Below are 26885 nucleotides of genomic sequence, written 5' to 3'. Positions count from 1 at the left end.
ACGCCAGGATTGCACCCAGAGGAAAGCTGGCGTTAAACGCCAGAAACAAGCATCAGACTGGCGTTTAACGCCAGAAACATGCACCATACTGGCGTTCAACGCCAGAAACATGCTATAGATTGGCGTTGAACGCCCAAAACAAGCAAGGAAGTGGCATTTAATGCAAGAAACATGCTGCAGTCTGGCGTTAAACGCCAGGATTGCATATATAGGGCGTTATACACGTCTAAAAGGTGCAGGGATGAGAAATCCTCAAACACCTCAGGATCTGTGGACCCCACTGGATCCCCACCTACTTCTTCTCTCCTCTTCACACCTTTCCATAACTCTCTTCCCCAAATACCCCTCACCAATCAACTCAATCACTCTTTCCCATCACCTCTTCACCAATCACATCCATCCTTTCTTCCCCAAAAACCCCACCTACCTTTAAATTCAAAATAATTTCCCTCCCAAACCCAACCCTAAATGGCCGAACCCTAAACCCCTCCCCACTCCTATATAAAACCCTCATTCCCTCTTCATTTTCACACAACAAAACCCTCTCTTCTTCCCCTTGGCCGAAACCATCTCTCTCTCCCTCTCCTCTATTTTTCTTCTTCTTCTACTTCTTTCTTTCTTCTTTTTCTCGGGGACGAGTAACCATTTTAAGTTTGGTGTGGTAAAAGCATAGGTTTTTATTTTTCCATAACCATTCATGGCACCTAAGGCCAGAGAAACCTCTAGAAAGAGGAAAGGGAAGGCAATTGCTTCCACCTCTGAGTCATGGGAGATGGAGAGATTCATCTCTAAGGTCCATCAAGACCACTTCTATGAAGTTGTGGCCAAGAAGAAAGTGATTCCTGAGGTTCCTTTCAAACTCAAAAAGAATGAGTATCCGGAGATCCGTCTTGAAATCCAAAGAAGAGGTTGGGAAGTTCTCACCAACCCCATTCAACAAGTCGGGATCTTAATGGTTCAAGAGTTCTATGCAAACGCATGGATCACAAGGAACCATGATCAAAGTGTGAACCCAAATCCAAAGCATTGGCTTACTATGGTTCGGGGGAAATACTTAGATTTCAGTCCGGAAAATGTAAGGCTGGCGTTCAACTTGCCAATGATGGAAGAGAACGCACGTCCCTACACAAGAAGGGTCAACTTTGATCAAAGGTTGGACCAAGTCCTCATAGACATATGTGAGGAAGGAGCTCAATAGAAAATTGACACAAGAGGCAAGCCGGTTCAACTAAGAAGGCATGACCTCAAACCAGTGGCTAGGGGATGGCTAGAGTTCATTCAACGCTCAATCATTCCTACTAGTAACCGGTCTGAAGTTACTATAGACCGGGCCATCATGATCCATAGTATCATGATTGGAGAGGAGGTGGAAGTTCATGAGATTATACCTCAAGAACTTTACAAGGTAGCTGACAAGTCCTCCACTTGGGCAAGGTTAGCCTTTCCTCACCTCATATGCCACCTCTGTAATTCGGTTGGAATTGACATAGAGGGAGACATCCTCATTGAAAAGGATAAGCCCATCACTAAGAAAAGGATGGAGCAAACAAGAGAGCATAGACCTCAACATGAACATGAGAAAATTCCTCATCATGAAATTCCTGAGATGCCTCAGGGGATGCACTTTCCTCCACATAATTATTGGGAACAAATCAACACTTCCCTAGGAGAATTAAGTTCTAAGATGGGATAACTAAGGGTGGAGCACCAAGAGCACTCCATCATCCTCCATGAAATTAGAGAAGATCAAAGAGCTATGAGGGAGGAGCAACAAAGACAAGGAAGAGACATAGAGGAGCTCAAGAGCACCATTGGTTCTTCAAGAAGAGGAAGACGCCACCCTCACTAAGGTGAACTCATTCCTTAATCTCATTGTTTATTTATTTTCCTGTTTTTCGATTTTTGAGCTTTATGTTTTATTTATGTTTGTGTCTTTACTATATGATCACTAGTGTCTAAGTGTCTATGCCTTAAAGTTATGAATATGAATCCATCGCCTCTCTTAAATGAAAACTGTTTTAATTATAAAAGAACAAGAAGTACATGGTTTCGAATTCATCCTTGAAACTGGTTTAATTATTTTGATGTGGTGACAATACTTTTTGTTTTCTGAATGAATGCTTGAACAGTGCATATGTCTTTTGAAGTTGATGTTTAATGAATGTTAAATATGTTGGCTCTTGAAGAATAAGAAAAAAGGAGAAATGTTATTTGATAATCTGAAAAATTATAAAAATGATTCTTGAAGCAAGAAAAAGCAGTGAATACAGAAAGCTTGCGAAAAAAAATAGCAAAAAAAAAGAGAAAGAGAAAGAAAAAGCAAGCAGAAAAAGCCAAAAGCTCTTTAAACCAAAAGGCAAGAGCAAAAATTCAATATCCCTTAAAACCAAAAGGCAAGGGTAAATAAAAAGGATCCAAGGCTTTGAGCATCAGTGGATAGGAGGGCCTAAAGGAATAAAATCCTGGCCTAAGCGGCTAAACCAAGTTGTCCCTAACCATGTGCTTGTGGCGTGAAGGTGTCAAGTGAAAACTTGAGACTGAGCGGTTAAAGTCGAGGTCCAAAGCAAAAATAGAGTGTGCTTAAGAACCTTGGACACCTCTAATTGGGGACTTTAGCAAAGCTGAGTCACAATCTGAAAAGGTTCACCCAGTTATGTGTCTGTGACATTTATGTATCCGGTGGTAATACTGGAAAACAAAGTGCTTAGGGCCACGGCCAAGACTCATAAAGTAGCTGTGTTCAAGAATCAACATACTGAACTAGGAGAATCAATAACACTATCTGAACTCTGAGTTCCTATAGATGCCAATCATTCTGAACCTCAATGGATAAAGCGAGATGCCAAAACTATTTAAGAGGCAAAAAGCTACAAGTCCCGCTCATCTGATTGTAGCTAAGTTTCATTGATATTTGAGAATTTATAGTATATTCTCTTATTTTTATCCTATTTGATTTTCAGTTGCTTGGGAACAAGCAACAATTTAAGTTTGGTGTTGTGATGAGCGGATAATTTATACGCTTTTTGGCATTATTTTTACATAGTTTTTAGTATATTTTTATTAGTTTTTAATTAAAATTCACATTTCTGGACTTTACTATGAGTTTGTGTATTTTTCTATGATTTCAGATAATTTCTGGCTGAAATTGAGGGACTTGAGCAAAAATCAGATTCAGAGGTTGAAGAAAGACTGCAGATGCTGTTGGATTCTGACCTCCCTGCACTAAAAAGAAATTTTCGAGAGCTACAGAACTCCAAATGGCGCGCTTTCAATTGCGTTGGAAAGTGGACATCCAGGGCTTTCCAGAAATATATAATAGTTCATACTTTGATTAAGGATAAATGATGTAAACTGGCATTGAACGCTAGTTCCATGCTGCATTCTAGAGTCAAACGCCAGAAACAGGTTGCAAAGTGGAGTTAAACGACAGAAACAGGTTACAAACTGGCGTTCAACTCCAAGAAAGACCTCTACACGTGTAAAGCTTAATACTCAGCCCAAGCACACACCAAGTGGGCCCCAAAAGTGGATTTCTGCATTATTTACTCATTTCTGTAAACCCTAGTAACTAGTTTAGTATAAATAGGACTTTTTACTATTATGTTTAGATTTTCGAATCTTTGATTAGTTTTATGCTATCTTAGACTTTTGTGAGGGCTGGCCATTCGGCCATGCCTGAATATTTATCACTTGTGTATTTTCAACGGTAGAGTTTCTACACACCATAGATTAAGGTGTGGAGCTCTGCTATTCCTCAAAGATTAATGCAAAGTACTACTGTTTTTCTATTCAATTCAACTTATTCCGCTTCTAAGATATTCATTCGCACTTCAATATGATGGATGTGATGATCGTGACAGTCATCATCATTCTCAGCTTATGAACGCGTGCCTGACAACCACTTCCGTTCTACTTTAGATTGAATGGATATCTCTTGGATATCTAATACAGGAGACCGAGTCCGAGTTATTGGTGTCTTTGTGGTATAAGTTAGAACCCATGGACGGCCATTCTTGAGAATCCGAAAAGTCTAAACCTTGTCTGTGGTATTCCGAGTAGGATTCAGGGATTGAATGACTGTGACGAGCTTCAAACTCGCGAGTGCTGGGCGTAGTGACAGACGCAAAAGGATCAATGGATCCTATTCCAGTATGATCGAGAACTGACAGATGATTAGCCATGCAGTGACAGCGCATTGGACAATTTTCACTGAGAGGACAGGTGGCCATTGACAACGGTGATGCCTAACATACAGCTTGCCATGGAAAGGAGTAGGAATGATTGGATGAAGACAGCAGGAAAGCAGAGGTTCAGAGGAACGAAAGCATCTCTATACGCTTATCTGAAACTCTCACCAATGAATTACATAAGTATCTCTATCCTATTTTAATTATCTTTTAGTACACTATAATCTCTTAATACATTTGAATCCGCCTAACTGAGATTTACAAGGTGACCATAGCTTGCTTCAAGCCGACAATCTCTGTGGGATCGACCCTTACTCACGTAAGGTTTATTACTTGGACGACCCAATGCACTTGCTGATTAGTTGTACGAAGTTGTGAAACAGAATTAAGAACATGAACGTGCGTATTAATTTTTTAGCGCCGTTACCAAGGAAGGAATGATCATGATTTCGCACACCAAATATCCTGATTTGGACGAGAACTTTAAGTTGAAGACCAGGTTGATTAACTTACTTCCTAAGTATCATGGTCTACCGGGTGAAGATGTGCTTAAACACTGAAAGGATTTTCAAGTGGTTTGCTCAGCTGCGAGAAGGCATGGGTTAGATAAAATTGCTATTATGGTATTCACTTTTCCTTCCTCTTTAGAGGGAAAAACAAAGGAGTGATTTTATACTCAGCCGGATGAAGTTATTACCAATTGGAATTGGTCGAAAGGAGTTTTTAGAGGAGTTCTTCCACCCCAAAGACCGAACAATTAAGGAAGGAGATTTCTAGTATCTTGCAAAGGGATGGGGAGATATTTTATGAGTATTGGGAACGTTTTAAGAAGTTGCTTGACTCTTGTCCTCACTATCAGATGGATGATTTGGTGCTTATTAGTAACTTTTGTAAAGGTCTATTTCCGTAAGACGAGATTCTCCTTGATGCCTCTAGTGCAGGATCACTCACCAAACATAAAATTGCGGATAAAGCTTGGGAAGTCTTATCAAATTTAGCGAAGTCAACACACTTGAGGACAAAGAATCCTCAACCAAGAGCTATTGGGGAGGTTTCTCTTTCTGGTGATGCCATTTTGACTAAGATACTTGGGAAAATGATCGTCTGGCTTAGACAAATCCATTAAAACAAACAAATATCTCCAATGCGTCTAGCTCTAACACAAACACCCCGAATTGAGGAACCGTCTCGATCATGTGGTAGTTGTGCTTGTAATACCCATTATACCGATGAATGCCCACAACTTCAAGAAGATAACACTTTGGCGGTGGCAAATCCCTTTCCAAATAGGATGACCTCAGCCTACCCTCTCGTAACACCCAAAGTTCTTATCAATATGGAGGCAATCAACACCAAGGGTAGAGAGACAATTCAAACCAAAGGTGGCAACAACCTCATCAAAAACAATCATTTAAAACCAAGCCTACCACAATCAACCACCTTAAAACCAACAATTTCATCAATCCCCACCATATCAACAACAAAACCCACTTTACCAACAGCACTCTCAGCCATATCACACACAACCCCAACAAAGATACTAACCACCACACACTAGGAAATCAACTTAAGGAAACCAAACCTCTTCTTCCAACCAACCCAATGTGGATAAAACTCTTTGTTCTTTTATCTAAGAACAATGGAAATTTCAAAAGATGAAAGATACCTACATGGCTACCATAGCTGAGGCATTGTCTTGTTTGACCTTTCCACACTCCAACAATAACTCAAATACATCCCAACTATCAAGCTCTAGTGGGATACCTTCTCAACCACTTTCCAACCCCAAGGGTGGCATTAATGCCATTATCCTAAGGTCCGACACAACACTTGATGAGAGTTCCCCCAAGCCTACATTTGTTAAGGAGGATGTTCATGAAAAAGAAGTTGTTGAGGTGGTAGACTTAGAGGAGGATGAAAAGGAAGATGTTGAAAAGAAAGAGGAGGAACTAGTGAAGCCTAAGGAACTTAAAACGAAGACCATCCTAGAAGAACCAAATCCAATCCCTTTTCCACTGGTGGTCAAGAAGAATGTGGAATTGGAGCTCAATATGGTACAAATCTTCAAGAAAGTTACGGTAATCATTCCTCTTTTTGATGTCATCCAACACGTTCCTAAATATGCTAAGTTTCTCAAAGATTTATATACACACAAAGAGCGAATTAGTGAATTGGAAACCATTACTTTGGGTAACTCCATTTCCTCTTTAATGGGTGCTATTTCAAAAAAGTATGGTGATCCAGGGCCATGTTTAGTTTCTTGTGTGATTAGAGGTGTCCGATTGGAAGATTGTATGTGTGACCTAAGTGTTGTGTAAGTATTATGCCCTCTCAGTTTGACAAGTTGAACCTCTCACCATTGAAAATATTAGCCGCTAAGTTTGTTTTGGCAGATAAAAGCATCATTTCGATGGTTGGCATTGTGAAGGATGTGCTATTGAGCATTAATGACTTAGTTTTCCCAGTCGATATCTATATCTTAGAGATGCCTCCCAATGATCAAGGAAGACCCTCTTCTATTTTGCTTGGGAGGCCTTTTCTGAAATCTCAAGGTTCAAGCTTGATGTCTTTTCCAGTACTTATTCATTTGAAGTTGATGACAGAATGGTGAAATTCAATCTAGATGAAGCTATGAGGTATCCACCAGAGAAACATTCAATCCTTCGGTGTGACATTATAGTTGAAGTTGTGGCGGAAGTCCAAGATGAACTCTATAAACACTTGAGCCTTGATAAAAGTCTAAGTGTAGAGGAAGTTGATGAGCATGATGAGAGTACCCTACCACCATCTCATTACCAAGAAGAAAGACAACTGATGCAGATTTTGAATACCACAAACTAATCGGCAAATGCACCAGGTCGTACCAAGTAATAACTCAGGTGAGTGAGTATCGTTCCCACGAGGATTAATGGACTGAGCAACAATAGTTGAGTGATTAGGCTAGTCAGACAAGCTAAATTGAGTGGTTTCGAGTTCAAATAGTATAAAATAGTAAATCAGAAAATGTGAGAAAGCAAACAGTGATTGGTTGCTGAAAATAATATGAGAAACAGTTAAGACTTTGGAGATGTTTAAATTTCTGGATTAACAATTCTTATCAACTACTTTAATCATTCAAAGATTCAATTCATAGTAAATTTTAGGTGATTAAACCCTAATTTTTTATTAATTTAACCTCTTCTAACCCAATCAACCATGAATTTCTTGGTCACTTAATTTAAATTAGAAGGTTAAGTCCAATTCTAGTTTATGAGCTACACAAACCCTAAGCTCCCAAAGATAAAACAATTATATGTCACGTATCGCATTAAATTCAGATAATTAGAGAGTTGTGAGGAATTGATTTCAAGCTTTAATTATAGTGATATAACTTTTCCAAGATTCAATAAGAATTCAAATAGAAAAAGATTTATCTTCCAATATACTCTAATTCCTAGGAAGAAGAACGAAACCAATCCTTGAATGTAAATTAGTGCATTGATTAAGAGTAGAATGACAATAGTATTAATCCATTAAAATAAACAGAGCTCCTAACCTTAACAATGGAGGTTTAGTTGCTCATGACCCAAAGAAAAATCTTGAGTTCTAAAAGTGTAAATTGCGAAATGAGGAAGAAGAAGAAGAGAACAGAAGAGCCCGAAGGGCTTAATCTCTTATCCTTTTATATCTAATCCTAATTAATCTAAAATTAAAATTCTAAAAACCCTAAAAATTATCTTTTCTTACTTTAAAAATTAAATTAAAAAAAAAAACCAAAAAATGTCTTCCGTGGAATTGCTTAACATGGGCCTAGCGCTAAACACCGAGCAGTGGCATTTAGCGCCACCAAACAGAATGCATCTCCAATGTTTCTAGACACTTGGCGCTAAATGCCAGGTAATGGTGTTTAGCATCACCTTCGCAGAATCATGGCACGAATTACGAGGCACCTGGTACTAAATGTCGGGTCATGGCATTTAGCGCTAGCTTCACAAAATGCTTGCATAAAGTATGAGGCTTGTGGCGCTAAACTCCAGGTAGTGGCGTTTAGCACTAGCTTGACAGCAACAATTTTCTTCTTTTTCTTCTGCATGAACTCTATCAAACTTGCTCAAATTTTACCTGAAATCAATAAAATAACAGTACAACTCAAAGTAGTATTCATGATGGTCTAAAACACCAAAATCACATAAAAACTCAACAAATCCATATTTAAATTACTAATAAAAGATAGAAAAGATGCTCACGCATCAATAAGCACACTAAGAAGCAAGGGAAGAGTTGAAACCCTTTCTTCCTCGAGAAAGTATAAAAAGGCAATTGGTTGGAGCTTGGCTGACATAGTGGGGATAAGCCCACAAACATGTATGCACCGTATCTTTTTGGAAGATGGTTCTAAACCGGTTCGCCAATCCCAACAAAGGTGAAACTGAACAATTCTTGATGTGGTGAAGAAAGAGGTTACTAGGCTCTTGGAAGCGGACATCATCTATCCCATTTCCGATAATGAACGGATGAGTCCGGTTCAAGTGGTTTCCAAGAAGTCTAGAGTTATAATGTTAAAGAAAGACAATGAAAAACTAGTAGCAACAAGGGTCCATAATGCATGGAGATTTTGTATTAATTACCAGAGGCTCAATCTAGCCACAAGAAAGAATAATTATCTTTTTCCCTTTATTGATCAGATGTTGGATCGCTTATTCAGTAAATCTCATTACTATTTTTTAGATGGTTATAATGGTTACTTTTAGATTCATATTGCTCTGGAAGATTAGGAAAAAACCATATTCACATGTCCTTTTGGAACTTATGCTTATAAGAGAATGCCTTTTGCCTTGTGTAATGCACCAGTTACGTTTCAAAGGTCCATGATGAGTGTTTTCTCCGATCTCATGGAGAATTGCCTAGAGATTTTCATGGATGATTTTAGTGTCTATGTTAATTCTTTTGATATATGGTTGGATAACTTGGCTAAGGTCTTAGAGCGATGTGCTCGTACTACCTTGTACTAAATTTTGAGAAATGTCACTTTATAGTAAAATAAGGTATATTACTTGGTCACATCATCTCTAGAAATGGAATTTTCGTTGACCTAGCCACGATTGAGGTGATTTCTTCTTTGCATTACCCCTCCTTGGTGAGGGAGATCCGTTCCTTTCTTGGACATGCAGAATTCTACAGGAGATTCATCAAAGACTTCAGCAAGATAGCCTTACCTCTCTTTCGGCTACTTCAAAAGGATGTGGATTTTGTCTTTGATAATGTTTGCAAGGAAGCCTTTGATAAGATTAAGGGAGCATTGACTACGGCTCCAATAGTGCGAGGCCCGAATTGGAACCTTCTGTTTGAGATCATGTGTGATGCTTCTAATTATGTCGTGGGTGCGTGCTGCGCTTGCACAGAGCGACGGCAAGACTCCCTATGTTATAGCCTATGCTTCTAAGATTTTGGATTCTACCCAATCCAATTACACCACCATCGAAAAGGAACTCCTAGCTATTATTTTAGCATTAGACAAATTTAGACCCTACATACTAGGATCCAAAGTGGTGGTGTATTCGGAGCACACAGCTCTAAAGTACCTCCTAACAAAAAAGGAATCTAAACCTAGGATGATTCGGTGGATATTGCTCTAAAGTATCATTGATTCATTTTCTTTAGATGTCTTGGAAGCAATTTCTCCTAACACTCCTTGGTTTGCACCCATAGAAAATTATTTGGTAGCTTGCACTTTCCCTCAAAGCTTTTTAAAACATCAAAAGGAAAAGCTGAAGAGTGATTCCAAATATTATATTTAGGATGACCCTCACTTGTGGAAGTGTGGAGTAGACCAAGTAATTAGAAAATGCGTGCCAAAATTCAAATTTCAATCCATCCTCTAATCTTGCCACTCGTCTGAGAGTAGAAGACATTGTGGCCCTCAAAGAACTACTCGAAAATTTTGGATTGCGAGTTCTGGTGGCCAACATTGTTTAAAGATGCAAATCAATATTGTCAAAACTGCCATCAATGCCAGAAGTTCAAAAATGCATTCCAAGGGGATGAAATGCCCCAACAACCAATGTTATTTGCGAAATTTTTGACGTGTGGGGCATTGACTTCATGGGACCATTTTCAAACTCAAATGGATTTCTATACATTTTATTAGCTATTGATTATGTCTCTAACTGGGTAGAAGCAATTTTAACCCAAACTGATGACGCTAACACCATTGTTTTCTTTGTGAGGAACAACCTCATTTGTCGCTATGGGTCGCCACGAGCAATCGTGAGAGACCAAGGAACTCATTTTTGTAATAGGAAGCTGGAGGCGTTGATGAGAAAGTATGGTGTGATCTATAAAATTGCTATTGTCTATCATCCTCAGACGAATGGTCGAGCTGAGGTTTCAAACCATTAAATTAAGCGAATTCTAGAGAAGGTGGTAAACCCTCAAAGGAAAGACTGGAGTGTAAGGCTAGGGGATGCATTGTGGGCCTATCGAATGACTTACAAAATACTGATAGGGATGATCCCATTTTGGTTAGTCTATGAAAAAGCTTACCATCTCCCTATTGAGATTGAACACAAAGCTTATTGGACAGTGATGGAGTGCAATCGGAACCAAAGGAAGGCGGGCACTGAAACGAAGCTGCAGTTAGAGGAGCTAGAGTTCCTGAGGCTTAAAGCATATGAAAATGCCAGAATTTATAAGGAGAGAGCCAAGGTGGTACATGATTGAAATATCCAGTGGAAGGAATTTAAAGTTGGTGATTAGGTGCTACTTTATAACTCAAGGCTAAGGCTAACGCCAAGAAAACTGAGGTCGAGGTGGGATGGCCTGTATAAAGTGGACAAGGTTGAGCCTTACGGTGTGTTTCAGTTGAGTCATCCATCAAGCCAGTTGCCCAACAATCCTAGGACAAAAAAGAGTTTGAGATTCTCCTCTTGGAAGATCCTTCCTAGGAAAAGAATTGAGGGTTATGCAAGTCCAACTTAAGGACTTTAAAGAAAAGTGCTAGGTGAGAGACACCCCACCATGGTAATATTTTTCAATTTCCTCTTTTGTACATAATTGATTGATATTTTAATTCTCCTCTTTAAATAGAATTGTTGAACTTTTTTTATAGAATTTTCTGGGTTATATGTTTGGTATTGTTATGATGATTGTTATGTGCTTAGGATGTTCAATTTGGTGCAAAATGGCAAAAATTCAGTTCCAGATTTCGTGCGTACGCATCTATCGTGCATACACATTTTCCTTAAAAATCTGTTTGTCATGCGTATGTGCACCTTATGCTTACGCATTGATAAACCACTATTTTATGATTTATCTTGTGCTCAATTGAATGGTTTTTATCAAGTCTTTGCTCACTTATTCATATAATTTGCATGGTTTTACAATTCCTTCCTTATTTTGTGATATATGTGAAAACATGTTTTCTAGGCCTTAAAACTGTTAATTTTAATTATCCCTTAGTACCATTCGATGCCGTGATCTGTGTGTTAAGTATTTTCAGGCTTTATAGGGCAGGAATGGCTTAGAGGATAGAAAGGAAACATGCAAAAGTGGAAGAAATGCGCGAAAATAAAGTTTTGAAGAAAATGGCAGTGACGCGCGCGCATGGATGACGCGGACGCGTGCCTAACGCAGAACACAAGCGACGCGTAAGCGTGACTGACGCGTACGCGTGACAAGGAAAATTTCCAAATGACGCGCACGCGTGACCTACGCGTATGCGTGACAGACGCCACGTGTAGAAAGTTGCAGAATTCGCCCCCAGCAAATTCTGGGCTCTTTTTCGGCCGAAATCCAAGCCCGAGAATACAGAATAGAGGCTAGAGAATGGAGGAATCAAGATCATTCATTCATTCATCATTCATTCAATATACACAATTTTAGATTTTAGATGTAGTTTCTAGAGAGAGATGCTCTCTCCTCTTTCTAGGTTTTAGGATTTAGGATTTCTTTTAGTTTTAGGTTTATTTCTTCTCAATTTCAGGTTCAATGTTCCTTTAATTTAGTTTCTCTTCTACTTTTATTTATTCTAGTATTCTACTTTATCTATTTTCCTTTATTGATTACTTTATGTTGCAATTTGGTTTATGAATTCTCATGTTTAATTTGATTTTCTATTTAATACAATTTGAGGTATTTCAGATTTATGATTGCTTTCTTCTATTTATGTTATTGATGCTTTCAATTTAATTTAGATTTCTTCTCCTTTGGCTTTGGTTGAGTAATTGGTGACACTTGAGTTATCAAACTCCATTGTTGATTGATAATTGGAATTTGCTGGTTGATTTGGATCCCTCTAAAGCTAGTCTTTCCATAGGAGTTGACTAGGACTTGAGGAATCCCATTAATTGGTCCACTTGACTTTTCTTTATTTAGTAAGGGTTAACTAAGTGGGAGCAATAAATAATTCTCATCACAATTGATAAGGATAACTAGGATGTGATTTCCAGTTCTCATACCTTGCAAGGGTTTTCATGATTATTAATTTAATTTCTTGCAATTTTATTTTCTTGTTCCTTATTCAAAAACCCAAAAAGATACTTTTCCATAACCAATAATAAATCATACTTCTCTGCAATTCCTTGAGAGACGACCCGAGGTTTAAATACTTCGGTTATTATTTTTATTGGGTTTGCTTTAGTGACAACCAAAACTTTTGTACGAAAGGATTCTCTGTTGGTTTAGAAACTATACTTACAATGTGATTACTTTTGCAAAATTCTTTACTGACAGAAAAACCTGGTTCATTCACGCATCTTCCATGAGTTTTTTGCCATGTCATGAGTACGCATTTGTAATGCGTACGCATTACCCAAAGTTTTAAAAATCTAGTGCCAAGTCCTAGGCGCACGTACCACTTGCGCGTACGCTCCTCTTCCCCTTTACGAAAAAAATTTTAATTGCTCTCATGCGTACGCACACCAATTGTGCGTACGCATCACCCCAATTCCAAAATTTCAAATTGGAAACCCAGGGGCAAGTCCTGCGCGTACGCATGCCTGGTGCGTACACATTACCCCTAGCACATGTCATGTTATGGTGCGTACGTATCATCCTAATTTTTAAATTTCAATTTCACAAGCCAGTGGGAGGTTCCGCACGTACGCACTTGTGATGTGTACGTATCACCTTGTGGAAACCCACACTCATGCATTCGCACGCAACATGCATATGCACCATTTGCAATTTTTTTAATGTTACTTGTGCGAACCCTAATTCGCACCCTCATTCATGTCTTATTTCTTTTCTTTTTCTTCTCTGCACCACCCCTTCACCTCCTTCCTCTATCACCATCATCACCAAGCTTCACCACCGCACCTCTACCTTCGACGAACCACTATCATCGCCGGTTTCGTATTCTTCTTCCTCATCTTCTTTTCTTCTTCGCTTTCCCTTTTCTTCCCCCCAATCCGCGACACTTTCCCTCTCTCAGAATTTGAAGTTGCACCTCTATTCCATCCTTGTTTCGGCGAGCTTCCTAGTGTCAGGCGACCTTCTGTTGCCATCTCTGGTCGTGGCAACAACATATAGTGCCACAGCAACTCCTTCCTCCCTTCTTCATTTCCATCTTTGACTAGTACTTCAAGTTTCTGCTCTGTTTTCTCTTATTATTTTGTTTAGCTTTAATTCCATAGTTTGTTCTAGATTAGTTTAGTTGGATATTTTATTTCTGTTAGTAGATTTTAGGTTGTTGGAAAAAGGTAGTTTAGTTTGTAGATTCTAGGTTAGTTGCAAGTATTAAGAATTGAAAATTTCTTGGTTGGATGATGCTTTGGTTGCTGGTTTTAGCTTGGTTACTACTGTTTGTTATTGTGTTTTGATATATTAAGTGTGAAAATTGTTGAATGGATAAGCATTGCTGCTGAAGTTTGTTTGTTTATGCTGAATTTGTAGATTACGTGCTAGGTGTTTGATTAAATGCCTCTATGATGCTTTGAGTTTGAACTAAGTTCAATATCGATTCATTAATTCCTTCATACTCCATATAATGACTCAATACTCTTATTTATATTCCTAACAATCTCTAACAGGTTAACCAACTAATTAAGCATCCTAACATTAGTTGGATCGTAACATATTTACTAATTAATTTGTTTATTTTTTGAGTCTCCTTTCTACTCCCATAAGAGAGTAGAGGTCATAGAAAAAGATAGAGGAGTGAAAGGTGTGGCAATTTGAATGCAAGATGAGGATCGAGAATAAAATTGAAAGAGGGTAAGATGTAAACAAATAAAAGAGACAAAGACAGAGATAGCGAAGAAGATGAGGATAACAACGATAGCAGCAAAGGTAGCAATGACAACTACAGTGGTGTGACAAACGTAATAATGGTAGGTGTAAATGAGGTTCAGAAAAAGGATTAGAGATGATGACCAGGATAATGATAAAAAATAGTATAGTAGGAATAAAAATTAATAATTTGAATAGAAGAAATGTTACGTACAAAATTAATAGAAAAAGGACAAATAAGTCCCTGATTTTTTGTCCCACGGACATTATAGTCCCTCACCATTTGAAAATACTTTTAAATCTCTCATCTCCTTAAAAGCTGGACAGATTAGTCCCTCCTTAAAAGTTGGGTTTGACGGAGACATTTGTACAGAGGAACTAATCTGTCCAACTTTTAAGAGAGTGAGAGACTTAAAAGCATTTTTAAATAGTCAGGAACAAAAATGTTCGTAGAATAAAAAGTCAAGGACTTATTTGTCTTTTTCTCAAGTTAATATAAATTAAAAGTGGTAGACAATTTTATAATTTTATAATTTTAAATTGAGTTTAAAAATTATTTATTTTATTTTTATGTAAAATTTATTTTCACCAAAAAATTAAATTCTAAAAGGAATACTTTACCTTTAATTTTAGTATATTTGTAATTCGTAAAACAATTACTATTCCAAAGAACGGTATTTTGATCATAAATTGGGACAAAAGCTTTTTTTTTTTTTTTCTACGGAAGAAAACCTAAAATGTAAAAATGACTTGCTAACCATTCGTGAAGCAGATCGAAAGAAACCCATCAAAAGTAGGGTGCCATCCCAACTTACCAAGATTAACCGCCTTTGCAAGTCATCTCTACTTTTGAAGAGTGGGGAGAATGAAATTTGGGTTTGGCTCATAAAACATTTGCTAAAAGTAGTTTTCAACTTTATTTATAATGTTAACAAATACTTTTATCCAAACTGAAAAAGAAAAATTGCTGCTTGCAGAAACAACAAGTAATCAAAGCTACAAAAACAATAATTGCAGTTATTACAGCTTCCATCTGTCATTTGTCACCTTTTATAATCCAACAATAATTGCAGTTATTACAATAATGTGATGGGTAATGTGAAATACTACCTAATAAGTCCATTTTCCAACACCAAACCAAACCTTATATTATACACCAAATAATATAATAATAATAATAATAATAACAGTCATTATAAAAAAAAATGCGAGAGAGGAGAAGAAGAAGATTCCACCACACCAAACTACTACTATTTACAGTTGCATTCAAGCCTAAGGAACCGACACACTCAACCATATACCTGTCGGCAACAACACCAGTAGCTTACATCATCACACTTCAGAGAGTTCAGAAAAAGGAAAAAGGAATTGTAAACTAGTTTCTTTTGATTTGGTTTTCAGAGATACTCGTTCATGTTGGAAGAGGAAGAAGACAGTGTTTGCGTTTCAACAACTAAACTAAGTGAGTGTTGAAACTGATTCACCTTCAAGTCAAGCTCTTAACAGAATCAGTAAAACTTAAAAACGCATTGATTTGAGTTTCAACGCTCTCAAATGTTAGTCCAAGAGCGTTCAGCTCCCAAATCCACAAACTCTAAACCCAATTCAAGAACCAATGGATCTCTTCCAACGAATCGATTTGCGGAGACGAAGAACCTTGACTTCTCGGCGTGGGTTTCCGAGAATCTCTACAAGATCGTCGCCGTCGTGGCCCTGGCCGCCACCGTCGCCGCTCTCTTCTTCCTCCGCAATGTCGGCGACACCGCCGCGCTCCTTTGCTTCGAGAAGCAAGCACATGACCTCGAGAAGATCGCGTTCCCACGCGTTGATTGGAACAACATAGCTCCCATTCGGGATACGGCATCGAAGTTCGCGAATTTTCGGACGGAACGGTGGATCGTGGTGTCCGTTTCCGGTTACCCCTCCGATTCGCTCCGTGGTCTTGTGAAGATCAAAGGCTGGCAGGTTCTTGCGATAGGGAACTCGAGAACGCCCTCGGATTGGAGCTTGAAAGGTGCGATCTATTTATCACTGGAAATGCAGGCTAATTTGGGGTTTAGGGTTGTTGAATTCCTTCCTTATGATTCATATGTTAGGAAAACTGTTGGGTATTTGTTTGCGATTCAGCACGGTGCTAAGAAGATCTTTGATGCTGATGATAGAGGGGATGTGATTGATGGAGATTTGGGTAAGCATTTTGATGTGGAGTTGATTGGGGAGGGTGCTAGGCAAGAGGTTTTATTACAGTATAGTCATGATAATCCGAATCGAACCGTTGTGAATCCATATGTACATTTCGGGCAGCGTTCAGTTTGGCCTAGAGGTTTACCTTTGGAGAATGTAGGTGAAATTGGGCATGAGGAGTTTTACACTGAAGTGTTTGGTGGAAAGCAGTTTATACAGCAGGGGATTTCAAATGGGCTCCCAGATGTAGATTCAGTGTTTTATTTTACGCGCAAGTCAGGATTAGAGGCTTTTGATATTAGATTCGATAAGCACGCCCCCAAGGTGGCGCTGCCGCAGGGTATGATGGTTCCTGTTAATTCTTTTAACACGATGTATCATTCGCCTGCGTTTTGGGCTTTGATGCTTCCAGTGTCTGTTAGCACAATGGCCTCCGATGTGTTGAGAGGTTACTGGGGACAGAGGCTTCTTTGGGAAGTCGGTGGTTATGTTGCGGTTTATCCCCCTACTGTACATAGATATGACAAGATCGAGGCCTATCCTTTTTCAGAAGAGAAAGATCTACATGTTAATGTTGGTCGTTTGATCAATTATTTGGTTTTGTGGAAATCCAATAAGCATAGATTGTTTGAGAAGATTTTGGATTTAAGCTATGCAATGGCTGAGGAGGGCTTTTGGACCGAGAAGGATGTGAAACTTACAGCTGCTTGGCTGCAGGACTTGTTAGCTGTTGGCTACCAGCAGCCAAGGTTGATGTCGCTGGAATTGGGACGTCCAAGAGCGAATATTGGTCATGGTGATCGCAGGGAATTCATCCCACAGAAATTGCCATCTGTTCACCTTGGTGTTGAAGAGACGGGAACTGTGAATTATGAGATTGCAAATTTGATCCGATGGAGGAAAACTTTTGGGAATGTTGTGCTTATTTTATATTGCAGTGGGCCTGTGGAACGTACAGCCCTTGAATGGAGATTGCTTTATGGGAGAGTGTTCAGAACTGTAGTTATTTTGTCTGAAAAGAAGGACATGGACCTTGTTGTACAGGAAGGCAAATTGGACAAAGCATACAGGTAAGTCAAGTCATATATATATATATATCTCAGCAAGTGATAGCTATTTTATGACTATGTTACTTCGGCATTATTTAGCTAAATATATTTGGCAACTGAATACTTGTGGATCTTCACAAATTACATAAGATGTTTTATTTTTATAATTACAAAAGTAAGGATCTAAGTGGTCATAAATTGGTGTCAACGGGCAGCAAATGATTTCTAGTTCATTTAAGAGTAACATAAAACCATATGAAGTGTGGTTGTCTGATGGCTGCCTCCCGAAGTAACTTGCACATAAATTGCTTATATGTTGAGCTGTTTTAAAATATAAATTGCGCTTGTTCAGCAGAAAAGATACATTTGCCATTGCATTAGGCATTTTAATATCTGTATAGTAGATATTCTGTAGGATTACTGGATTAGTAACTACCAATGGGAATTTGAAAGAGTAATATAGAAACATTTCTAATTTTTCCTGTGAAGCATTTATCCATAAAAGATTGATTTTGGAGTCTACGTTGGATCTCAAACTGTAATTGTGCATGGACACTGATTAGGAGTAGGTCAGAAGAAGGTGGCGGTGGGATTGGGGGGAATATATTTTGAACTATCACTTTTGTATGTTTTAACAGACATTTGTGGATCGATTGTGTCTGAATATGGTATGGTCCCACTAGCGTATGGAAATGCTAGCCTTTTTTCTCTTTCAATTTTTCCTTTTCTTTTTCTTTTTCTTTTTTTTCAAAGTCCCTGGCACATTATTGTTGAAAAAGCATTTATTTGTTAACAGGAAATGCACTGACCTGTGTCATAGAACTAGAGATAGATTTAGATTGCTAGTCTTTTTCTACTTGATATAATTTTTAATCTCCTGTTTCCAGGTACCTGCCAAAAATATTTGATCAATTTAGCAGTGCGGAAGGATTCTTGTTCCTACAGGATAATACCATTCTTAATTATTGGAACTTAGTACAAGCAGACAAAACTAAGCTATGGATCACTAATAAGGTATTCCTGTTACACTGTTTCCTTTCCTTCCATCTAAAGTACATAACTCTTGTTTACAACTTCATGTAGAATTATCAGTAAAGGATTATTTGTGTCTTTCAGAAATGCTGATATTAATGTACTGTCACTGTAAAGCTTTTCTGTATGATCAATTAACTATATGTTTTCATGATAAGGGTTTAAATTCTCAAGTTGTGTTATCATAGTCAATTTCATGATATCTCAACATGTGATGGATAATATGACAAGGGTTTGTCATGAATAATATATCAAAATCAAATCCTTATTGTTTGCTTATGCTATTTTTCAGTTTACACCAGTACCTATTGAGTTTTGAATGCAATAAAATCCTTCTACTATTGAAATAGGCACTTATTTTCAAAACACTTCCAAAAATCATTATGAACCCCTTCCTGAAATGTATAGCTAAGTTTTGATAGAACGTTAGAACTCCTTCTCACTCTGACAATTTCTTTGGGATCCAGTTATCCGAGTCTTGGACACCTGTATTAACCAAAGGCGGCAATTCAGATTGGTTATCGCAACAAGCAAGCATGGTACAGCAGGTTGTTAGCATGATGCCAGCACACTTTCAAGTGAATTACAAGGAATTTAGTCCCAACGAAAAGAACCTCTTACTTTGCAATTCTGAGGTATTTTATGTTCCTCAGCGCCTTGTCAGTGATTTCATTGAGCTTGTTAGCCTAATTGGCGATCTGGATATCCATCAGAAGGTTGCAATTCCTATGTTCTTTGTGTCCATGGATTCCCCACAGAATTTCGACCCTGTTCTTGACACAACAATCTACAAGCAAAAATTCCCCACTAATTCTTCCGCTCTTTATTCGGCTAAAGTCCCTGCTGTGCATCCATGGACTGTGTCAAGTGAGCAAGATTTCATAAAGCTTATTAGAATCATGGCAGAAGGTGATCCACTCCTAATGGAGTTAGTTTGAGAGTACACAAGAAACATGCAACACTCACTTAGCTCTTACACAATCTTTTCAATCAAAAACACTGTTACAGAGTCTTTTTGTTTCTCTTTTTCTTCCTCTAAAAATTTTTTGGTAGGGATGTTCCCCCACCCCCCCCCCTTTTCTCTCTCTCTCTCTCTCTCTCCTCTCTTTTCTCTTCTCTTTTACCCCCTCATTGTAGATTTGCTCCACAGAGAAGATGTATTCATCATTTTCCCCTTCTTTTATGTGAAAATATGAATTGATATGTATTTGTTTTCATTATTGTAATCCATTCTCTCCATTGAGAGCTTCTCTTTGCCTCCGAATCCCTTTTAAACAGTTAACAATTTAACATTGGTTCATTTTGGTATGACTATGGAGGGAATCCAAATCCCTTATATTGTATGAATCTGACAGAATGGCATAACCTGTAAGTTGTGTGTCTATATATGGCAATGGGTTATAATCCGTTGACGCCAAGTGTATGTCAAATTTGCAATATTGAATAATTTTTCATAGATTTTGAATTTCGTAAATTCAATGGTTGAATTAGGATTTTTCAACTTGTATAATTTTTTATAAAATTCGAAAGTGATTTGTTATTTCCATCATAAACTTTATTTTCACGTATAATATAGTTTTAGGTTCGATATTATAAACATCAAATTTTGGACAAATCACTTAGATAAATCGATGCCAACTTAATATTACGCAAATCACCCAAATAAAAAATCATTACGTGTACGTCCCTAGAGGACATTTCTATGTAAATAGATGCAGCCAAATTTGATTTAGCATAGTTTTATATAAATCGAAACAGACAAATTCGATTTAGTAGACATTCATGTAAATCGAATTAGCTCCCATCGATTTATGCATGTATGGTTACATTTCCATGTAAATCGAAGTCCCCTAATTCGATTTACCTGCTTCAAGATCAACATGAATAAATCGAATTAGGGGAGGTAGATTTACTATAGTTTCAGCAAAATATATAAATGGATGCTGGAAAATTCAATTTAGTAGGGTGCGAATATATATAAATAGCTGTGGAATGTGAATTCTTCCATAGTGAGCCACATAATGGCTAGTGATGAGAGTTTCTTAGTTTTGGTGCACTATAGAGGGTCGATTAAGAAAAAAATGCGTTATGGAATTAAGTTTATTAATAAGGATCCGCTTAGTATTTTCATGAAACTTTCGATGAGTTTCACCGAGTTTCAGGATACTATAATCAGAAAATTGGGGCTGCAAGGAGTGAAACGGGTGGAGAAGTTATTCTACAGAATTCTGATATCTATTTTGCGAGATGATGTGAAGTATGATTTGTTTATCATAGGCAGCGACGAAGATCTGGAAGTTTTGTTCCATTGTCGTAGGCAATTTCCGGAGGTGAGGACTCCTGAGCTGTTGGCCAAACTTGTGGATGTGCATGTGGTCTCTAGTTCAGGAGGTTCTAACCGAAATCCTTTGCCTTCAGCCACGGCAGCATGCTCTAGTTTGAGACCTATTGGTGCCTCTTCATCTTTGTCCATGATTGAGCCTGAGGCAGTTTTGGTGGCCTCCCCATCCTTCACTGCTGAATTAAACCTCACTCGTTACAAAGAAAGGGTTGACACTGGGCCCGTAGTTGATGTTGTGATTGTGATGGCCGACATTGATGATGTGTTACCAAAATCCCGACAAGGTGGAGCATCGGATGGTGTGGAAGATGTATTTCAGGATGAGGATGATGATGATGTGGAGCCTGCCAAGATTGCCGATGATAACGACGATGAGGATGTGAGGAATACTCCAGTTGGGGGTGCTGGAGCAGCTAGTTCAGAAACTCCTCAATACCCCCACCCCCCACCCCCCGGGGCGCACTTTTCAAATTTGGACTTGGATGCCATGAGACAGCAGGGGGAACCTACCGTGCCTATCGGATTTGGCGCCAGAGACACACAGGATACAAGAGGACTAGCTGAGTTCCAAGTTGGTTAACAGTTTCAGGATAAAGAGGAGGTCGTGTTGAGTGTGAAAAATTATAGTATCTGACGTGGGGTTGAGTTTAAAGTGTTAGAATCCGATTACCACAAGTACCATGGAAAGTGCAAGTATTTTGACAACGGGTGTACATAGTTTATTCGTATCAGTCTCCGGCACCGCAGAGGTATTTGAGAGGTAAAACGGTACAATAGACCGCATATTTGTCTGGCCACTTCGATATCCAGTGATCATAGGAGGCTAGATTACCATGTGATCTCGGCTTTCATACTGCCTATGATTAGAGTCGATGCTGCAGTGTCGATCAAGGTACTTCAGAATGCGACAGAGGCCCATTTTGATTTCAGACCGACTTACAGGAGGGTTTCGATGGCTAAGTAGAAGGCTGTGGCTCAAACTTACGGAGACTAGAAAGAGTCATATAATGAGTTGCGACGATGGGTGCTAGGTGTACAGATGACAATACCGGAAGTGTTGTAGTACTGAGGACGAGTCCTGTGCGACTGGGTGGCAAGTGGATGAGGAGCAAGCATAATTCCATCGACGTTTTTGGACCTTCTCACCGTGTATCGAGGCATTCCAACATTGCAAGCTTCTGGTTAGTGTCAACAGGATCCACTTGTACGGCAAATACAGTGGTACACTGCTAGTTGCAATTGCTCAAGACGGCAATTCCAATATCATTCCTGTTGCATTCGCACTTGGTAATCGAAATTTTGCTTGTAAATGTGTCTACCTGTGCTCAGGCCACACATAAATAACATATAACACGAGTACCAAGTCTAAGTATCACACAACACGAGCCCCAAACTTAAATAACATACAACACGAGTACCAAACTTAAATAACAAACAACAAACTTAAAATAACTCAATAATAACACAGCAAACTACTAAATCAAAAGAGATGCGATCCTGTGCCACAACGGCGGGGGTGTCTGATCCTCCGTGATCTCTGCGCTAGAGGGACATCATCGTCGCCATCTCTGTTGTCGTCATGCTCCATCTCGCCGTTTTTTTCGCCCTCATGCTCCATCTCGAGAGGTATGCGCTCGTGTGTCGTCGATGGCCCGTCCTGTGTAGTTGTACCTGTAGCAAATGCCGAGGCAGGGATCCCACCCAACGCAAAAGTCTCATCGTCGAATCCAGATGGTGGCTCATTAAGGTCCACACCTAGAGGTGTATGGGGGCCACCTACCTGAGATCTGCATCGTGCCACACCATCATCCTGCATGATGACCCTAATCTCCTCAAGAAAGTGTGACCCTCCGTACTCCGCGTCGAGACCCTCGCTGCCCAGAAAGTTGAATAGCATCTCACCTGAGCTAATCCACGTCTGAGTCTCATGTACATCCCCGTCACTGCTAGGACACCCAACAAAGTAATCACCAAATCCTCGCCCAGCATCTTCGCCCCCTCCACCATCACAAAATGATCCACCACCAAAGGTATCGCACCCAACACCGCCATAACCACCACCTCCATCACCACCACCACCCCAACCACCAACGCCTCCTCCACCTCCACCAACATTAGCAACTCCACTCGTGCCACCCACAAAACCATTATGTCCACCTCAACTAGAACTAACTCTAGTATCATGCCCACAACCGCATCCTCCATCACCTCCGTCATCGCCATTGTCATCCGGACCACCACCACCACTACCATCATCCTCTCCGGCTCGCCCTTCACGTCGAGGTCTGCCTCGATGGCCACCGCCACCCCTGGCCCCTCTACGACCTCTACCCCTCCCCTCCATCACACCGATAGCACCATCAAGCTACCTCCACTCACGCTTACTAGCTCATGTTCCCACACGAGCTCTTTGCTTGGCACAACAGTTATCCAAAACATCATGCATCTGATCCATCTGTGGAGCCTGACCTGGACCTCTCTGCAATGCCTCCGGCAAGATTGGGTCTACTCTGGGGTCTCCGAATAATAGCTCAGGTGACAAGAATTTCCTCCCATACTAATATCACCAATCTAGGTACTCATGAGAGGGTCTTGGATCAGGAACAACATTAAACCATAAGACATGGTCTGCCCTGTGATCCCAATGAATGTGCCAGCCATGTAACATACTAGGAAATCACCAATCGCTGCCTCGGCCATCCTTCGACATTAGAAAATCGATGTTCAATATGGACAATGGCCGATGTTGTACTCCTCCAAACTGAGGTAGAACCCGATCCACCTGATGCCACTCTATGACAGCAAAGTATATCAATGCCGTCGCAGACCTCCATAATGTTTTGTGATGTGGCTCTAGTATCTCGGGATGCACTACCTGCAAGACGTCTGGCAAGCTGTACGGCATCCAAACGAACTAAAAAGGCAATTTGGTCCAACATAACGCTTAATCTCTAGTAACCTCACAAAATAAGTCAAGAACTAAACACTAAACTGTTTAGTACTCGCATCGTGAGGACAAAGTAAATCTATCCATAGTCTGCAGTGCACGGCTCGAAGTCCCTTCTCGCTCGGCGTCGGTTGATAACCTGACTACTTGCCACCCAATAAACGTTATTAACAACTGACAAAAATATAAATATAGAAAATAACTAGTAGTCAATTGCATACATCGAGGCCAACGGCCAGTGAAAGGCATCAAACTCGTCGGGCCTAAAACCCAAGAACCTCCAAAAGATCCATGACTGAAGGAGCTGTTGAGGACCTGCCAATTTAACCACATTCTTGTTGGCTACACGGCATAGGCACCTGTGTAACCACGACAGAGTGGCAGATCACCAGCTATAACTGCCCATATCCTCTAACCTCGCTATGTAGGCAGCCACCTGAAATGCATACGAGTACCGGACTTGTCACCGAAGAGCTGCGTCGATAGTAGCATCATAATGTACGCTCTAGTATACCTCCGGACGGTCTCCTCGTCTACCCCCTTGGGAAGGTCACTGAACATCCGCTGCATCCAAGTGCAGTTCACAGTGAACTTGTCGATGCAGTTCGGTGGCGACATCACAGCCAACAACTCCTCAAACCAAGCCCATGCCGGACGGCCTCCTTCGATGTACCACTCGAAGTCTATCAAACATCCACTAACGTACTGACCGTCGATCGGGAGCCCTAGCTGGTAGGCTACATCCTGTAACGTAACCATGCACACACCGAATGGCAGATGAAAGGTATAAGTCTCCAGACACTATGTCTCCATAAATGCACTGATTAATGGCTCATCCAACATAAACCAGTGATCATTGAGTCTTGCGAGATAGGCCAGGCCAGCCATCTGAACATACGACATGATCCTATCGTCTAACGGCACACCATGCTGCCTCTTCATGTTCAAGATGCAATGGTGGGATTGCATGACATTGAAAAAATACTCTTACAATCATAAAACTTTACCAAAAATATATCATCTAAAACGGATAATTTTTATTATAGATTTACTTTAACCAGATATCTATTAAACTCTCAGAATCCCTTATCTAACATGCATTTTTTATTTGTATACTCTAACACACTACCATCTTTATATCAATACTCTAACCCCTGTTCGAGATTTATAGATTCTATCAATTATAATATTCAAGTTCTAAACAGTTTAATATCAGTAAGTAGCTTCTAGCACATTGCTACCCCTAAATCAAATCTCTAACTACAACTTTAAGTTTACACATTCTAATCATGTTAATAAACAAGATATAACCGATTTAAACAAAACTAACACATAGTTTATTTCTTACAGAAAATAAAATAAAATTTAAATTTTATTTTACTAACCTCGTCATAAATGCTACTAGCGATATGTGCGACTCCATCCAAGCGGTAGATTCGATTCGGGTCGTCTTTCATTTTGATAGGCTGCGTCGCTTTCTCTAGATTTGGTGGGGTATAGGATGGTGAAATATAATTCGAATGAAGTGAATTCGAATTATATATATAGATAGCCACCGTGCATGTAAATCGAAACAGGACAAGTAGATTTACATTGAGCATTCGTTCTTATATAAATCGAATTAGGGGGTAGTTTTACTATTGGGTAAATCAAAACCACCCAATTCGAATGACTATGGGCACAAAACCATGGGGTAATTCGAACTACTCTCGTTCGAATTACTATGAATAGGTAAAACCGGCTGCGTTGCTTACTAAATCTATGGGGCCTGTATCGATTTACTTAAAGCATGCTTAAATTGAGATGATGTAATTCTATTTATGTCTATCTCAACTTTTTCTAATAAATCTATGCAGCCTGATTCGAATTACTACTAGAAATTGTAATTCAAATTATGCTTATTTGATTTACATAGTAACACTCTTTGGGAGATCCATGTACCATTATTTGGTTTGGGTGATATATGTAATTTTTTCATGCATTTGGTTTATCTTAGTCATTTGTCCTCAAATTTTGGACCTGCTTATGTCCAAAATTTTTAGAATTTGTTATATTAAACAAGGGTTAAGTACTTTTTTTCACGAATCAATTTGGGTTGGTTGAGTGGTCAGTTCATTTGTTTGTTTAAACAAGCGTCAGGCATTCGAATTTTGCTTTGTGTATGCAGCAACTTATTGGCCAGCGGAGTCAGTAAAATATCCTTAAATGAAGTTCAGATCTGTGGCGAATTAGTTCTTAATCTGCTGAGTTGGAGGATATCATAGGCAACAAAAAATAATATTTTTTCTCGTCCTTAAGGTTTTAGGCCAAAATTAAAATTGTCTCTAAGATTTTTTTTTTATCAAATTCATACTTAAAGTTAGAAATAGTTTCAAAATCACCCTTCTTTATCCCAATTTTATTTTTTGTACAAAACTATCCTCGACAAAAATAAAATTAAAAAACTCCTCCCTATCCTAAATTAGTACATGCCAGTAATTCCAAATTTCTAATCTTCTTTATCACTTCTATATTCCCATCATGTCTACCCCAATATGTAGATGGCCAAAAAATTTATACATGTATAAATTTAAACTGTTAAAATGTGATTGGAGTTTGTCTGTAAAAATGGGACCCGCATTGATGAGCAAATCATTATTATTAGGCCCACCATTAAATTGTTGGGAAAAGGAATATTAACAACAACAAAAAGTTTTAAAGTTTGTGTCTTATTTAAATTAGTTACATGATTCGAATTAATATTTAAGGAGTTTTTTTTTTTGTGTTGAGCCAGTTATTACATTTTTGGATTGTACTTAGGGACAAACCTTCTATATTAGTTTAACTTTTTGTTGCCGTGATAAAATTTTTTATGTATTAATTTGTTAGGAGTTTTGTTTTGTTTTTTATTTTTTATCAATTTGTGGGTGTTGTTGATTTCACTTACTATATAGTTGTTG

General features: G+C 39.0%; 1 protein-coding gene and 1 non-coding gene across 2 annotated transcripts; one reads left to right on the top strand and one right to left on the bottom strand.

The window, feature by feature from the left end:
• Positions 1-4942: 4942 nt before the first annotated feature.
• Positions 4943-5048, bottom strand: LOC112731923 (small nucleolar RNA R71). The gene has a single exon (XR_003167672.1). It is a non-coding gene; the product is annotated as a small nucleolar RNA R71 (small nucleolar RNA).
• Positions 5049-15521: 10473 nt separating this feature from the next.
• On the top strand, positions 15522-19912 carry LOC112727611 (probable glycosyltransferase STELLO1). Its single transcript, XM_025777426.2, has 3 exons — positions 15522-17647; positions 18514-18640; positions 19126-19912. The coding sequence occupies exons 1-3, from the start codon at positions 15948-15950 to the stop codon at positions 19594-19596; spliced, it is 2298 nt and encodes a 765-aa protein (XP_025633211.1). The 5' UTR covers positions 15522-15947; the 3' UTR covers positions 19597-19912.
• Positions 19913-26885: the final 6973 nt, after the last annotated feature.

Source organism: Arachis hypogaea, chromosome 12 (assembly GCF_003086295.3).
Source record: "Arachis hypogaea cultivar Tifrunner chromosome 12, arahy.Tifrunner.gnm2.J5K5, whole genome shotgun sequence".
In the NCBI taxonomy this organism is placed as follows: Eukaryota; Viridiplantae; Streptophyta; class Magnoliopsida; order Fabales; family Fabaceae; genus Arachis; species Arachis hypogaea.
Note: the sequence above shows the minus strand (reverse complement) of the source record. Positions and strands in the feature narration are given on the sequence as shown.